This window comes from Hyaloscypha bicolor (genome assembly GCF_002865645.1).
Source record: "Hyaloscypha bicolor E unplaced genomic scaffold K444scaffold_56, whole genome shotgun sequence".
In the NCBI taxonomy this organism is placed as follows: domain Eukaryota; kingdom Fungi; phylum Ascomycota; class Leotiomycetes; order Helotiales; family Hyaloscyphaceae; genus Hyaloscypha; species Hyaloscypha bicolor.
In genome coordinates this window covers 1,954,517-1,971,211 of record NW_020194558.1, presented here as the reverse complement: position 1 = coordinate 1,971,211, position 16,695 = coordinate 1,954,517, and the positions used below count along the sequence as shown (strand labels likewise).

The 16,695-nt window shown below is 49.2% G+C and overlaps 5 protein-coding genes across 5 annotated transcripts; 1 reads left to right on the top strand and 4 right to left on the bottom strand.

Moving 5' to 3' along the window:
* Window positions 1–457: 457 nt before the first annotated feature.
* On the bottom strand, window positions 458–2,198 carry K444DRAFT_371000 (uncharacterized protein). Its single transcript, XM_024872276.1, has 2 exons — window positions 1,116–2,198; window positions 458–1,063 (listed from the first exon to the last, which is right to left on the bottom strand). The coding sequence occupies exons 1-2, from the start codon at window positions 1,995–1,997 to the stop codon at window positions 527–529; spliced, it is 1,419 nt and encodes a 472-aa protein (XP_024738366.1). The 5' UTR covers window positions 1,998–2,198; the 3' UTR covers window positions 458–526.
* Window positions 2,199–3,082: 884 nt separating this feature from the next.
* On the bottom strand, window positions 3,083–4,921 carry K444DRAFT_642502 (uncharacterized protein; the record flags this gene model as incomplete). The annotated part of the gene is made up of 3 exons (XM_024884745.1): window positions 3,083–3,100; window positions 3,157–3,189; window positions 3,287–4,921. The coding sequence occupies 3 exons, from the start codon at window positions 4,919–4,921 to the stop codon at window positions 3,083–3,085; spliced, it is 1,686 nt and encodes a 561-aa protein (XP_024738365.1).
* A 344-nt stretch (window positions 4,922–5,265) lies between these two features.
* Window positions 5,266–6,480, top strand: K444DRAFT_628493 (uncharacterized protein; the record flags this gene model as incomplete). Its single annotated transcript, XM_024882917.1, has 5 exons — window positions 5,266–5,647; window positions 5,715–5,916; window positions 5,965–6,080; window positions 6,133–6,263; window positions 6,313–6,480. The coding sequence occupies 5 exons, from the start codon at window positions 5,266–5,268 to the stop codon at window positions 6,478–6,480; spliced, it is 999 nt and encodes a 332-aa protein (XP_024738364.1).
* Window positions 6,481–6,958: 478 nt separating this feature from the next.
* K444DRAFT_370891 (cyclic nucleotide-binding domain protein) lies at window positions 6,959–10,204 on the bottom strand. Its single transcript, XM_024872275.1, has 2 exons — window positions 7,475–10,204; window positions 6,959–7,412 (listed from the first exon to the last, which is right to left on the bottom strand). The coding sequence occupies exons 1-2, from the start codon at window positions 9,917–9,919 to the stop codon at window positions 7,047–7,049; spliced, it is 2,811 nt and encodes a 936-aa protein (XP_024738363.1). The 5' UTR covers window positions 9,920–10,204; the 3' UTR covers window positions 6,959–7,046.
* A 1,685-nt stretch (window positions 10,205–11,889) lies between these two features.
* Window positions 11,890–14,020, bottom strand: K444DRAFT_652179 (uncharacterized protein; the record flags this gene model as incomplete). Its single annotated transcript, XM_024885770.1, has 7 exons — window positions 11,890–12,069; window positions 12,131–12,191; window positions 12,393–12,773; window positions 12,822–13,182; window positions 13,303–13,599; window positions 13,657–13,846; window positions 13,979–14,020. 7 exons carry the CDS (start codon window positions 14,018–14,020, stop codon window positions 11,890–11,892), a joined length of 1,512 nt encoding a protein of 503 aa, XP_024738362.1.
* Between the last annotated feature and the right edge of the window lie 2,675 nt (window positions 14,021–16,695).

Genomic DNA, 16,695 nt, shown 5'->3' with positions numbered 1-16,695 from the left:
CGGTGACTTCTTCACCGCTGTTAGACTTGAACCTGTAAATGCTCAAGCTCGTTAGCTGTAGGCATTGCGAATACTGTTTGGCCGCTGGCATGGCATCCATCAGGCTGAGAGCCAACCAAGTTTCTACCCACACCCACTTGAATCACTTGCATCTGGTTGAACGACCTCGCAGGAAACGATCTATCAAAAAAGAACATTATGACTGTTATCTGCCGATCATGCTTCACCTCACTTACAGCTACCAATCCTCTTCAAACACGTCCTGCGGACACATCAAATTAGATCCTGCATTCTCGAACCCTAGAACACGGAACGCACTCCATACCCTCAAAGAACCAAGATCGCAGATCCACGAACCAAAATTCAAAGTCACAACGATCAACGCATAGCCCAATTATTCCATGTTCCTGCTCAGCATCAATGACCAAAAGCAAAATGCGTCTATCGTCTCTCATAGCAGACATCCTCCACTGTACACGTCGGAATACCAGATGATCCCGCCCTCCCGGACCTTGATTCGGCTTTGTCAGTAAGGATGATTGGACATCGGATGCCCACTGTGGAAGTGGGGCTCCTGGCCGTTACTGAAGAGCGGGCCGTCATCGATATAGACACCTTGAACATCTTCCAAGCCACCAATCATTTCTTCGAATGGCACCTCGGGCTGTTCGAGCTTGGGGAAGAAATAAGGGGGGGAGAACACAGGCTCTGGGTGTGGCGGCGTCAATGGTGATCTTTGTCGTTGCTGAGGAGCATGAGGTCCTCTTGGATACTGCATGTTGGAAGGCATTCCGACGCCAGGAGTTGGTCGTCGCGAGACCGGTCGCTCCTTAAACCTTTGCCTCCCGTGTCTGGCGTCTCTTAGGGCGTGGCTTCCCTTTCGTCCTGGAATTTGCCGTGCGGGTGCTGGGGTATCCATCTTCATGAACTTCTTCGTGTTCGTCCCCTTTCGATACCTCGTAGTAGATTGAACACCATCTTTAATGGCGAAGTCTTCAAGAACCCATTCTGTTGACTTTTTGGTCTCGTCTCCAGGAACTTTTCGCTCAGTTTTCTTGAAAGCCTGGAACCCTGTAAGCACTGTAGAGAGAATAGCACCATATGTAACGCCTTACCGCGTTCATGGACAAGTTGTGTCGAATACTGTTCATCCAACCCTTCGTATCCGAGCTTCCTTTAACTGTGTTCTCTCGAAACCATTGATATATCTCCTGCAAGACCATTGAATGATTTGATTTACTCATGAGTGCCCGATAGATCAACTTGGCATAGGGTTCATCGGTGGTTGGCTCTTCACCCTCAGTGGCTGTCATCTCCCGAGAGCTGTTGCCGCCATCTTCAGAAGTTTCGCTTGATGGCAGTCTGAAAGGGGATGGTTTATCGAACAGTATGCTGCCAGTAACGACGTCATGATCTATCACTCCCCTTGGACTTGTGCTGATGCTAAGCCGGGCAAAGTCTCGCGAGTTGTCTATAGTATTGAAGGCAGTGGTTGATCTTGCGGATGACAGCAAGTGAGCGCCAGGCTTACAGGGTGGATTCACCGTGTAGAGGGAAGAACGCTCATAGCTATCATCCAAGGGCATGTTGTGGTCGTTGTGGATTCCCATATCAGGCATGCAGCGCGGTGTGTCGTCGAAGCTCATTCCCCGTAGGAATTGCGCATCGTGTATGTTGCTGGTGATTGTTGGTGAGTAGTCGTAGTAGCTATTGGTATTCACATCATCGAAGTTACAGGATATTTGATTCGGATCACCCCACTGAAGCGAAGCTTGAGATATCGACATCTGGTTGGTGAGGCTGTAGCTGCCAGGGAATAGGTTCAGTGCTGACGAAGGATGGGGAGTCATGAAGCTTTGATCAGACTGTGTTCGAGGTAGGCCATCAAAGGAGAGCGGTCGATGGGTTGATTGCAGAGAGTCGGGCGTCTCGGAATACTGGAAATTCATTGCGAGCCCGTTGTCTTGAGGTCGGTGGTAGTACTGCCCCGGATTCATAGTGAAACTGAAAACACAACTCGCCGCTTGTGATGTGGCTAAGAGATGAGTTGGTCCTTTCACTTGGATTGCTGAATTTTACTGTACCACTGAGACAGCGATCGAGTTCGGAGATTTCGAATAATTAGGAATAGCAAAGGAAACCGATATAGATATTCAACGAGAGTATCTGAATTCGGCACTTACCCGAACAAGGCCACAATGACAGGCATGCAGGAGGGCGTGCCAACACATGGACACAAGCTCCTGAAGTGTGATGCAAGCCTCGTTTGTTCGGAATGGAACAGGAGAATATGCCGGAGAGACTGCCCACCCCTATCACCTAGGGGGGTTTGAAGCAATCGCTTGCCATCTGGTCAGCACAAATATAAGGCACTAAACTCTGCACGCGGTCTTGTCTTGTCATACGCTCGGCAGCCTGCAGTTTACAACGGGTAGATGAATCAGGAGAGAGAAAGGTAAATTCCTGAGCTGGGAGAGAAGTGGGGTTACACGACCAGCCTCGAGCAGGCTTAGCGCAAGCAATTGTTCGGCCGTTTGAGTGGCCTACCTCAATTGGTGCATTCGCTTCTGGCGTTCTTCTAGAAGTGTGTGGCTCTCCTATCCCTACCCATGCAGGAGAAGGCATTGTCAAACCATGCTCCTTGATAATTGGTTGCTGCAATGAGAAATGCTGCTAGCAGCGGGGACCTGGGATTTACCTAAGAAATTGATGAAGGGGGGCACAGGGTAGCCACATCTACAGCAGGGAGGAATTCCACAGCGGCCCAGCTGCATTAACAAAGTCCATAAGCCAGGGGGCGCTGTTCGATTTCTGATAGAGTGTGGGGTTGGCCGCTATTATCTCGCGGTTCTTACTCTCTTGGTCATCAATGTATGCACAAGACCATGGCGTGGCTCATCAGGAGCGGGATCTACCTACCATGCCAGAAGCGTTGCTTCACAGGGTTTCTTGTGTGACACATAACACGTGCGATTGGTCTGGGGTATCATTTTAGTCAGGAATTGTATTCTGACTCCTAAAGGATACTTTTACTTCCCAGATAAATGTTTCGAAGTCTGTTCCTCAAGCAGACTTCAAACAATCACTTCCGATAGTATATCTAAACCATGAGTCAGCAAATACTGGATGGATCTTATATGGTTGATGTTGACGAACCTTTTTGTATTGAAAGTGCAATTGGAGAATGCCCTACATGCCATGTATCAGTTTCCAGGATCAGGGAGAGAAGTGTGTGGGGCTCATCTGAGGGAGCTTGAAGATCGTTTGTGGAGGACAATACACTTACCTTGTCAAAACTGCTGCGAAAGCCGCGATCTCTCTTCGCACTGTAATCCCATTCTTTGTCCACTATACGGAAAGCAATATCTTCGTAAGGCGGTCCTGCAATGAAACGAATCAGACAAGTATCTTCCTCTCCAGCTGGGGCAAAAGATTCTCCACGTCTCCGACCATGCTCTCTGATGATCTTGAAGGTTGGTGCCTTGGATTTGTCAATCAAATCGGGATAGAAGATATTGAATTTGTATCCCTGAACGACCTTGGGCGGTGGGTTGTCGTGATCATAATGGGTTTGATTGTATTTGTTCCATTCATATCCCATCTGCACACGATTGAAGTAGCGAGGTTTTCTTGGTCGGTATTTGTCTGCCCATTGGGGTGTCGATGCAGTTGTGACAGCTTCTTCTGCGGTGAAGATTTCCTCATCCTCGTCGATTCCACGAGCAACCTCTCTCTCATACAATGCTTTTGTTGCCTGAGAAAAGTCTTCGTTGACAATGGTAGAGAATCGCTGGGTTCCTGGAGGTGCAGAACTCGTAGCTGCGCTAATGGATTTACTACTGGAGCTTGTACCTTTTTCAGTAGGTGATCGTCGCAACGGAACATAGCCAAGTTTTAGGACTCTGCGACGCTCGGCAACAAGCTTCTCAAGAAATACTGATTCATCAATAACCTCGTTTGACTTATCTTCAGAATGTAGTTTCAAGAGTGGCTCGGGATCATATTTTTGGGAGTACTGAAATATCGGTTGTCGTCGGACAATTGGTGAGACATTCGCTGCGTTGTCTCGGACATCAGCGCCTTCTTCGACAACATTGATAGGTCCAGCTAGCATCTCCTGTAGCCTCGAACGAACGCCTTCTGCATCCTCTTCTTGTTGTTTTCGGAGTGTGTCGAGTCGACTGTCGAGAACTGATTGATAGACCTTCTTTAGCTTCGCCTTCGCTTTGTAGATGAGGAGATTTCGCAAAAGTTGCTCCCAGTAATCAACATCGATTGGTTCGTTGGATCGGAGCTTTGCGCGAATTTGTTTCTCCAAAGCCTCCAACTGCTCGTATGTCTTTGGTCCCAATAGCTTGTCAACGTCTGCTGCCACTGAACTCACGGCGCGTCCTTCACGGCCTACTGGCTTAAGCTTTTCACGACGATCGTTGCATATGATCTGCATTGTCTTCCAGTAATCTTGATTCTTCTTGTTCGTTTCCAGAGCAAGGTAGGATGCGATGTTCATATCCAGCTCGACCAACTGTGCGTCATTAAGACCCTCGAACACCCCCTCCGGATCAACAACATCGTGCTGAACTTCCTCTTCGTCATCATCCAGGAGATCTCTGTCGGGGTCTATGACCCGGAGAATGACTGCAAGCCAGTCGATGGGTTTTGCTCTTCCTTCTCGAACTCGGATATCTGCCTTCTTCTTTGCCTGTTTCAAGACGAAGCTATCTTCTTGTGATACCCACTGCCGTGTTTGCTCATCTTCCGTCTGGTTGTTTCGAGGAGGCCGGACGTCTGGAGTTCGGCTTCCTGAGCCCGTTGGTCGATTCGGTTTCGAGACGCGGGCGTTGTCGTCTCTCCGGGGGGCTGTGACATCTCTTGCTGGTGATTTCCGACCTGAAATCATGGCTCTCCTTCCTGGATCCATGATCGCTGCTTGGGATAGAGAATACGTTAGGATTGATACCGAGAGCACGTAGATCGAAGTCCCAAGGCTTTTTTTCTGAGTTCAGCTAGCCCCGCCTATGTAAGGACACTATTTTAGCGCCAATCTAAAATCGCGTCGCCTCATTGGCTTTCCTCCACCCCAGGCCGAGCACAGACAAGGCTGTAGCCTGTAGCCCACGGACCACACTTTGTTGAAGACCATATCAGCTCCCTCCAACAACCTCTTCTTGGCCTCCTCGAATATTACGGCACGCTGATTTGAGCGTACGACGACACGTCGATACCGCTGAACGCACTCGCCCTCCTCGAAGCTTCCGTCTAACAATGGCGATTCTGCATGGCTGCCCCGGCGTCAAGGTGACCATTGTGTCGAATGGGCAGGCTCTCAACGAATATCCTGACGAGGATATGGCATTCAACAATAAAGACTACTCTGCCCCACTCTCTCGACGGGCCATGGCATATATTGAGTGTACCTCGGACACTGAGTTTGGAATTAAGTGGGAGATCACTCCCGAGTACAAGCCGGAGGTTCCTCACACGCACCTTCGATTCCGCTCCTTCCTTGATGGCAAGAGAATTGGAGGTGACACCGTCAGAACATCCCCGTCTAGCTCTTGGAGCGCTACGATGTCTGATACGTGTGATCGTATCAATGATCACGAGGTTGTTTTGCGCAAGTTGATCTTCAAAACTATCAAGAAGGGTAGGTAGTCCTGCATTTTGCAGAACGTGCAACTTGGCGCAGGATAGTCATATCTGATGTGTCTTAGTTGACGATATGGATTCTGCAAGAGTCAAAGCCGACGCTAAGCTCGCAGATGGACTTGGTGAAATTCTGGTTGTTGTCCACCGCTGCAACAAAATAGGCTCCGTACAAAACTCTCGTCGGCACAACCCTGCTCCGAGAACTCAAACAACGACTGAAATTGCAGAGAAAGCTCTCAAGGGCCGAGCGATTTCGCATGGCGTTGGGTAAGTAATACTGCGCTTAGTTGGCCGAGTTTCTAACCCGATGTTCAGCTTTGGACCAGATACGCGGGTTCATAGACCCCAACACGCCTCAGCCGCAAAAGTGTCATACGTCGATGGCGTGCAACTCCCTCTATGTATTTTCAGATTCAAGTATCGCTCCCGAGGTACGCTGTATCCTTTCTGCTTCGCTACTAGTATACTTACTGGGACTCGCAGAGGCTCTCCAACAAGAACTCATAATTCCTCGATCCCCTTCGCCAGATCTTGTTATTGGCCCTCTCAATCTAAGAAACGAGAATAATGCCAATGCGTCTCTCTCAAAAGAGGAACGCTTGGCACAATTGAAGGTGAATAGCCGCACTTACTCTTTCCCTCCGCCATGTTGACTTTATGCAGCGAGAAATTGAGGAGATAAAGTCCGAAGTGAAGGATGAGGAAGGAAGCCAAGCACCCCGAAAACGGGAACGAGATGCTTCTGGCGAACAGGCCGGGGGACGGGCCAACAAGGCTAGTCGACATAGTCGTGCCGAGCCCATTGAGTGTATTGACCTAACAGAGGACTGAGGGTTGCTGTCATACATGATGCGTTCTACTTTTTGGACTGCTCTCGTTTGTTTCGTTCTGGAGTTGGCTTTGCAGTTGTTCTCACAGTCGTAATGGGCTTGTCTAGGCCAATGGGGAATAGGAGATGGTTCTTGCTTTTACAGATTTCATACGATACCCAACAATTAGCCCATCGGTCATCAGTCGAGCCTAGTATTTTAATTGGCTTTGCTGCTTTTTCAATGGGATAAATACTTCCCACAAAGCAAGAGTCAATTCGTGCGAAAACCTTGATTTGATACACTCGGATTACGAATGCTACATCATCCCAGGACCCATATGTGAACATTATGACCGAGCGCCAACCAGATGCAACGAACCAGATAGCCAGCCACCCATTCATACAATTCATGGTCTCATCCAACACTGAGCATCACACACGCTAAATCGCCACACAAACACCACACATACATAGCATCATTTGCCGACCCATCCATACATAACCCCGTGATTCCATTCACACAGATCAAACATGCCTTCCTCCTTCCCTCTTGTCAACCAAACAACAATCATTGCTCGTAAAATCATCACCTCAAACTCGGCTCCCTCAAACTCCCCTTCTTCGTCTCAAACACCAACCCCTTACGCCCATAAACCCTTCTACTCCTGTCTTCCCCACCGCCATCCAACCACTTCTGCAAATTCTTACACTGGCTAACATCAAAGCTCTTCAACTTCGTGCAGCCCTCTACCACAGCTTCAACGCCCACACCCGTGACTCTCACACATCCGCGAACAGACAATTCCTGGAGCTCGAGGAGATGCAGACCGATGCTGCGGAGTGAGGAGTCTGAGACAGCGGAGCCGCAAAAGGAGAGTTTGAGGGAGGCGAGTTGAGGACACCCGAGGGAGAGGACTTCGGTTGCAGTGTCAGAGAGGGCGCAGCAGAATGACTGGATTGTTGTTAGGACACACTTCACGGAAGTCTCAAGCGAGAATGAAAGCGGGGGCATACCAGATCCAACTCCCGTAATCCCTTGGCAGCATTCGTCAAGTACACAATAGCGTTGTCCGTCAAATACGTACAATCCGCCAGAATCAACCTCTCCAATTTTGCGAACTTGTAGATACTCCAGTGCTGGAAACCGCCGTCTGTGATTGTAGTACAACGCGTAAGATCGATCGATTGTAACCTCGTGTGAGCGTGAACAGCCAAATGAGCCATAGAGCGATCAGTGACATGCTTGCAATAACTCAACGTCAATCTTTTCAAATTCGGACACCCAACGACTGTTCCCACGGGAGGAGAAGCCGTAGCCTGCTGCACCTGCTTTAACCTTGCATTTGCCTGCTGAGCTGTACTTTCCGTAACAACCCAGCCCACGATCCGCGCAAGCAGGTTATCGCTGACTTTCCGACAGTTGGAGAGATCAATTTCTTCCAAATTTTTCGCATTGTTGGCCATTTCGAGCACGGCGTTGGCGGTGATATCCCATACACTTTTCATTTTCCAGATGTGCACGTTAGAGCCGCATTGTGAGGAGAGGGTGGCGAAGCCATCGTCAGTGATGTGGAAACAATTGCTTATATCTATTGTTTGAGCGCGTTTCCCGACGAAAGGGCATATTGCGTCGGTCAGGGCTTTGTTGGTTACTTGGCGGTTGAAAAGGGAAAGGTCGAGAGTTTTGCAGATTTTGGGTGAAGTGGTGAGAAGTTTGGACCAGTGGAGAGATATAGATCGTAGCCGCATAAGCTGGTAGATGTCCAGATAGGAGAAGATGAGAATCAGGATTCCGTCCGGTAATATACCTCTATTATACTGGCTTGGCCGCCGTTGAACGATTTTCGGTCTTTTCGGACGAAAGCTGGAATCAGGAGGCGTGATTACGTGAGTGGATTTCGTGGCAGGTGTTGGAGTCTGTGTTCTTGATCGCGTCTTGGGTCCTGGGCTGGACTCTTCTGGAGGAGGTGTCTCTGGGAGTGGAGGTGCCATGGAGCCTCGTCTCCCAGATCTTGCTCTCATGTTGTCCATGTCAACACTCAGGAAGGGGTCTGGATCCAGAGGTTCCAAGACCTCTTTATCCTCTGCGCGACTTGGCTTATGAGGACTCGCCGGCTTCGAGGGTGTGAACGTGACTTTGGGGAGAGCAGATCGAACAGGAGTCGATAAGCGGTCGTCGATTTCCAGCTTGTTGATGGACGGTGAATCCGCATCAATCATTGTCACGTCTTGGTCATCTGACCTTCCAATCCGCATCTTCGCAGTTGCTTCGACCTGTTTCCGTATATCTGGTGAACAACGTCTCCAAAGCTCCTCAAGCACGTCCCCACTGATCATGAGGCATTCAACGGTGGTTATAGCTCGCACTGTTGCCGTTCTCCTCGGGGCCAGGGCCAAGCTAGCCACTTCTCCAAAATACTGGCCTTGCTTCAGCCTTGGTCTGATAAAGGACAGCCGAGAGCCCGGATTGAAAGGTTGCCCATTCATACTCTCGTGAATAACTTCTGCTTCGCCGCGAACTATGAAGTAGATCTCGTTTCCAGGCGAGCCTTGCAGAATGATATCCGTGAAAGGCGCGTATGTTCTCGGCTGAGCATTCAATCCGAGAAAATGGAGAATCTCGGGGGGTAGTGTCGAAAATAGAAGCAGTTCCTTGAGCGTTTTTCGAACGTTGACGAAGCCGCTTCCCAAAGCACTTCCGGCAGCCGGATCCTCAATGCCTTGAGGACTGGGTGATTTTCGCTTTTTCGTGTTTATCGCCGCCCCCTTTTCAATCACCCCAACTTCTCCGGTTGAGACTTCGCCTGGGGCCGCCTCGCGCGCAAGCTTTCCACCTCGCGAAGGAAGGGTAGTCGACGACACCACCTTTGGACCCCATCCGCTTTCTTTCCTCTTTTTATTCAGGATTGTCAACCGCTCTTGGGCTTCTTCCATGATCGCTTGTTCCATCTCCGGGAAATTCGGCAGTTCTGCCCGGAGATCCTCCTTCTTCAGCACGACCAAGAGACATTTTGTTCTTGCGATTATGGTCGCCGTTCGGGGCACATCCATAAGGATTCCAATTTCGCCAAAGAAAGCTCCCGGCCTCAACTCCGCGTACGTCGCTTCCCCATCTCGAGATGTGACCGCCACCGCACCCCGCACAAGCCAGTACATGGCTTTCGCCTCATCTCCTTCAGTGAGAATGACATCGTGTGGCGAGTGAACCTGGGGCCGCAAGTGCTTGCCAATAGCAGCCAGAAACGAATCTGGTGCAGAGAGGAAGAGGGGAAACGATCGGATACGATCCACCAAGTCAAGCGGCATATCAGGGATCGTTGACGCCGTCAGAGGGGACGGGCGCACAGGACGGGCCGGGTTCGTTTCGATATTGAAAGAACGGATCAGGGACAGCGAGTCTGGGATTGGAGCTCCATTTGTTCTGAATGGAGAGCTTGGCCCTCCCCGATTCCGGCGCATGGCGAAAGTATGTGTCTCAAAAAGGGTTCTCTCCGCCGATTCTCAGATGTGTATTCCACGGCCTGTCGGCCGTCTTGCCGTTTGGCCTACCAGATTTGAAGGCCAGGTCTGCAGACAGACTTGAAGATATTATGGAGCTTTCAAGTCTCGGCGCGCTTGAGAGAAGATGTGGTAGATTCGCAAAGTTCGGAGTCGAATTGTGTGCAATTTTCTCTCGACATGTACAGAAAAAGTTTCGCAGAAAGGTCGTCTCTTTGTCTGGTCTGTTTCCAACACACAGGGGATCGTGCGCCGCGTCTGCGAAATATTGTCAGCGATTTCTTTTTCAATATGCGGGGATTCAAATGCAAGAGCTCAACGTCAGAAGAGGCTGAGGGGCGTAGATGAACGCACATTGTACCGGCTGAGGGGTAACTGGGAATCGCTGAGGTCTGGAGAGGGCCAAAAGTCTCCAAACAGCCAAGGGGTTGCCCACGAAGACGGTGAAGTGTGTAGAACTAGATGCACGGGGCACTCTATGGTTGAAGGGCTCCAGAAAGTTTAGCACGAGACGGACCGGTCTATCAGCCTGCAAATGGACTGGGCTTGGCTGGCGAGACGAGCTGCGGAGCTGCTGTCTGCGGGAGCAAGCGCTATGACGATTATGGTGTATCGTGATTGACGAACATGTTTTCTTTTTTCATGCATTGGAGTCCCTCAGCAATCACGATGCAGCAGAAAGGAGAGCCTTCGGTCCAGAGTCCCTTTGCAGCGCAGCAATTGAGGCTTAGCTTAGCATCGTGGAAGCCATCTTTTTGCCTCCCCCCCATTTATGCATTTTCCTCAGCTTCTGAATCAGCATCTCGGCACCCAAATCGTCGATTTTCCAGGGGTCTGCTTCGCTTGCGCACTCCCACGCGCTGAACGTGCCCGCCAGCAGATTGGCTTCTTCCATTTCGCTTCTAGAAGGTGGGTATGTCATACGCAGCCTCCTGATTGGCGACCGACCGAGGCCACGGTTCGGTTCCCCCGGTTAATGGCAAAAGTTGAGACATTCCGGGAAGTTATAAAACAGAGTATTAAGAGGATACAATTGCATTGATCATTTTGTTGGGCGAGCAAAAGTTGGTCAATGTTCAAGGTCGTGTCAGTGTTGGAGTGCCATGATTGGTAGGTGAGAAGGCTGAGCTTTTCAGGGGCTCAAACCGGTGAACTTCGCACTTCTGGAGGTTTCTCCTGTGTGGCTGACTGTGGCGAAAGTTCTGAAACATTTCGGTTTCTGTGAATATCTTTTGTTACCCCAGATTAGCTTGAGCTGGGATATAAAACTATAAATATCGCCTCAAACTTTTAGGTACCAGCCGCGAAACGAGGGGGCTGTTGGAGCTATCATGGTCCAGTTTCCCATTTCTTACTGCTTGTGAGAGCTTGGCTGATAGGTTTCCATGTTGTGAATGGGACACAGACGAGTTGGTGTAAGAAGTACGTATCTGTTTCTCAATTCCCAAAGGCATGAAACTTGGGGCAGTGTTGACATGAACAGCAAACCCGAAACTATAACGCGGCGATGAAGTTCACGATGACGGATGCTAAAGCCGTGACTGCGGGGGGTCCGACGACTTGCACAATTGCTCAGATTGTAATGGAGGGGCCTACTGCTGGGAAAGGGGGAAAGGCAGAGGTTGACGAAGACTTTCGGAGGGGCTTGTTCGGGAGCCTGGATGTTTTTTATTAGATGAAATTATGGATTCTGTGAGATGGATAATTGAAAGATCGTATTTCCCTTGAGATTGCTGATCATTGAAAGCATCAAGTGATAGTCTCTTGGGATGGAGGTGCTTTTGAGAATTTGAGACGCCAAGACATCGAGAAAAATTCGAACGCGAAGCCCAAATATGGCCAAATCAAGGGATCTTGATCAACTTAGACGTCTGAGTATTGTTGAAGCCATGGAGAACAGCGCCAGCTATCTCGTGAACCTTTCGCATTCCTTAAGTCAACAGAGGAAACGTCATCTTCTCTGAGAAGTCGCCCTTGGGGACAGTCGCGTTGCCAACAAGGGGAAGCTCATCAGGTTGGCATATTGCCCCGACTGGTGGCAAGTCGCCAGTCTGGAAATAGTTGCAGATGAAACCATAAGTACACACTGATGGCGATTGTCCAGTGCAGTGCTGAGACAGAGGTTAGCCTTTTCACGTAAAGGAAGCACATCAGCTTAAGAGGTAGACTTACTCCTTCAGAATTCTGCTGGAGGACAACGGAGCCGCGGAACCTTTTAGACATAGCATGCGCGCTGTATATCCCGTTAGTTCTGTAAGAGTGAAAGTTTGAGAGATTTACTTTGCCACGGGGGTAACAGGATCTAAAGTATTCCCAACCCACAGAGAATTGGATGTAATGTGTTATCCTTGATTTCATCTGATCTCAAATAAGTTTGGTTTAAACTCTCGGAGGTAAGGGTCTTACCCGCTATGATCCTCCACTTTGGTCTAACCTTCCAATGACTACAAGGCATAGTGACTGACGACCAAAAAGTCCAAAGTATTTGCTTTGCTGATAAAGTGCTGTGATATTCCCTTTGAAATCCACTTTCATGGAATTAGAAATATCCCTACCATCTGAACAAAGTATAACTCTGGTTACCTCTTCGCCTCCTGTCGGTGGTTGGCATGAGCTACCTCCGCTCTTCTCGTCTTTGGCATCAGTCAGCGGGCAAGTTCGCTTGTAAGCATTTTGCTTGTACACTGCAAATGCGGTACCGTTGCCATGCACAAGATCCGCCAGAAGCTCCGCCATCTCTGGAAAATAGTGTAATGGTCGGTATAGCATTGTTCGAAACATCGACAATACGTCCAAATAAGTGACGATCGCAGGACTTCAGGTAGAATTTCCGGGGACAGAAATCGGATCCTCGTGGAGAGACGAGATAAGTGACTCCACTAAATTCTGAATATCGGATGATGATGAATTGCCGATGTTCATGGCACACTTCTCTGGCCTTGCTTCACTGCAATACTCGTAGAATTTGGACATGATTTTATCAGTGTCGTTGAGATTCCGCATCCACCCTGTGGGGTAGTAATCGTATGCGTCTGCCACACCATCTAAGACCATTCGTCCAACGCGTTCCGGGTACACGGCGGCGAAAGTTGCGCCAAGCACCGTTCCGTAGGAAAAGCCCCAGTATTGAAGTTTCTCGTCGCCCTTATACCGTTTCGTTCTGTCGAGCACCGCTTCCCAAGCAAAAAGATCTCCATTTTCCTTTCTAGAGGTAGTCGACTTTCCTTCCTTGCTGGCAAGCCACAATTCCGCTGGCTTGTTCCTCCACTCGGCATGTCTGTCGATTATTTCAACCATATCCCTGACTACAAGCACAGTATTCATATGCTTCGCAATCTCGTTACCCTTAGCACATGTTTCCATCAATGCCTTCCATCTTGCCCATGCTAAGGAGAGCGAGATATCAGAGGTGTGATCAATCCCACCAACTTCCTCCTGGTATCTCCAGAAATCGTAGGACAATGCATCGTGGAAGCATTCCAGATGAGGGGTAGTGTTGTTCACACCACGAGGATCCCACGAGATGAGGTCGAAATATTTGCCCTCTTGAGTTGTCCCAGCAGATGAGAGCGGGTTGACGGCTTCGGAGATGTTGACGGCTTCTCGAAGCATGAAGTTGATCCCGGAGCCACCCGGACCTCCTACTTTACATTAGAACGAATACACTTAACATAATACTAAAACGAGTGTGAAGCTACCAGGGTTGAGCAAAATCGCGCCACCATATCTGTAATCAGTGATAGGGACTGGAGCTGGCATTTTCATAATAGCAATTGCGACTCGAGATCCGTTAGAGCTCGTTGAATTCCAGTCTATTGGTACACTCAGGCGTGCGCATTGATAAGTGCCAAAACAGGATGTATAAACAAGACTTTCCGAAGGTTTGATCTGTTGATGTTAGCGTCTGGTGTGAAAAGGGGAAGGAGCCATTGACTTGCCTGGCTCCAACTGAAATCATCGGACTGGAGCGGTGAATTAACAAAGGGTAGCCACCTGCTTCCCTGACCTCGATTCATATACCAAGGCAATCCAATGCACGTAAGAAAGAAGAACAATCCCCATTTTGGAAGCTTCCGAGTCCTGCGGGGTTGGGGGTGGGTCGCTGTTGAAAGCTCGAGCTTCTCCATCTTCAAATCTTCTTGAACTTGAATAAAAGAGTTCCTGAGATCTTTCTGGAAGCCCACCGTGGAAGTGTGGTTTGTCCGATAGAAGGTTTATCCCCAGGCAGATGGATTGACGCGGCAGGCCATGACGTCCGAATATATTGAGCCACTTTGTGTACTGAAGATGCCTGGATATCTTCCTGCAGCGAGCTCAAATAGGCAGGTTGCTTCGCTTAAGGCGGCTTGGGGGAAGGGGGGAAATCCTACCCACTTAAACTTCACTTAAGACTCGACGCATGTGTGTATTTTCTTCCGCAAACAATTCTCTCTCATTCAATCAATTATCCCATCGTTCCATCATTTATCATGCTCACAGTATCTCTTCATCATTCTACTCGGATCATGTAGCGCTTGCGGAGTATCTACAGTATATGTTAATTCGCCTCGGTCCAGTTGGTGCTCCAGTTCCAGTTTGGGGCAAAATGAATGAAATTTATAACCCAAAAACCGCATGAAATACGGTTATGAAGTCGAATCAATTATCTTGTTCGGAAAATGGAGAGTGTTTAGTCTCCCGCTCCCATTTCGAGGACCTAGTGGAAGGAACGAATGACCTTTTCGACAAACAATTTCGACCCAGAGAGAAGAGACTAGAGGACATCTTGAAAAACCAACCCCGGTGACTTTTCACTTGGGTACACCACCTTTTAAAGCTTCATCCTCAATTTTCTCGAGAACAAGGAACGTGTGGGGAATGGCGGAGGCATTTTGTGTGAACTTTGGTCCACATTCAGCCAGAGCAAATACGGAAGGACAAGTTGCGCAAAGAAAAGTAAAAGGCTCGTAATACGGTAATACCAATTAAGTAAGCAAGCAAGATAATCCTCGTCGGATCCGTCGCTAAGAAGAACCAATCCCCAACAGCTCAACCAATGAGTTAATCTAAGATCCAGCTGCAGAAAATGAAACTTGCACCTAGAGACGTGTGCAGCAAGTTTTTGCTCAAGTTATCAAACGTCCAAATTGTAGCCCTTCCTTGTGGGATGTCAGGAGAAGAGCCTCGCTAATGCCTCGGCGCCAAAAACACCACGGCAAGAACCACAAACGACCCCAAACAACACCCGGCCCACAACTTCGTCCAGAGCAACCCTTCGAACCCAAAAATATTAACAGCCTGCAACACCGTCCCACGAATAGGATCCCAAAAGCAACTGGGTGCTTCTCTGCCGGACTATTCTCAAGCGTCTCAATATCTGACCAAGCCGACAGCGAGCTCGTTGCCAGTTGATCAGCAGAGCTACTTGACGGGGTGAGTTCCCATCGAAGAGGTGCATAAAGAGGGAAAAGAGCACTTCGAGGCGTCGGCTACACACATGAAGGGCGAGCTGCGGGAGGGGAAGAGGAGGCTGGATTGTGAGATTGGTGTCGAGGCTCGAGGTTGGGTCATCGTGTTTAGTGCTAGGAGGATGCGGCCGAGGAAGGCGCTTTGCCAGGAGACTGGGGGGGTGATGGTGAAGGAGTTGAGGGGATGTCTTGAGGAAGCACGTGGGCAATGGTCCCAGCCTTATTGGGAGAAGCTACCGGGATCTGTAGCGAGCCCGACTGGTAACGTTGCTAACGCGATTACAACAATACATATGTACACAAAGGGAATCTTGGTTGATGTTCTGTTGAATCAAACTTGACACTGGCAGGAGAGATCTTTCGTGGGATGTCAAGGAAGTTTTGGAGGCTGAGCCAGCCACGACGCCACCCACTTCAAGCGGACCAATGACACATGCTCTCCCGCAGTCCACTGGCAGGTCGATGTGCTAGAGACTTGGAAAGCAAAAGCAATCGTGATGATGAGTAAGCTCTTGAAAGAAGTAGTCAGACGAGGTGAGGTACATTTAATCAACGTCTCCACTTTTCTGCCTCTAGAAAAGGGGTTCGCTTCGCTTAGCCCCCCTTTCCCCACAAAGCGAGATCGGGCTGGCAAAGCCATGGCGTTTAGGGCTAACCTAAATTCGGGGAGTCGAGCGTGAGACTTGATCTGCAAGGATTGGCGGGGCTTGCCTCGGAACCTTTTTGCTATTTTAACCTTGGGATAGAGAATGCTCGACTAAAGGACATCTCTTCTTTTTAAGCTTGTTTTAAATACACTTTTTGTTTGTTTGTTTGTTGACTCGCTTAAGACAATTAGCCTCCTTTCGGGGTGCTTACAGTAAGCTCAGACAAGTTGACTCCTTAAAATTACAACATAGAAAACTCTTTCCGAAAAGGAGAAGGAAATCCGGACAATTATCCTAGACACCGACACCTAAAAGCAATGTACCAATTTGCGACTGCACAAGCAATATCTGGCTACCACTTTTATGAATACTCCCACACTCGCGAATGGATACTGCGATATTCTCGCAGCTGTATCCTGGACTTGCCTCAGACCAAAGTAACCCGCGTGCTCTCAACCCCATCACACAAGGTTTGAACCTGGTTTGAGCCAGCACAATCACAGACATACCCAACCCTCTCGAAGTTCATACCACCATCAATCTGTCTTACCACCAGCAAGAGCGGAGACCATTTTGGCATGTCTCGGCGACCCGGAACCTCTGGCAACTGCTTCTCCTTGAGCAATATACACCAAAACACTTT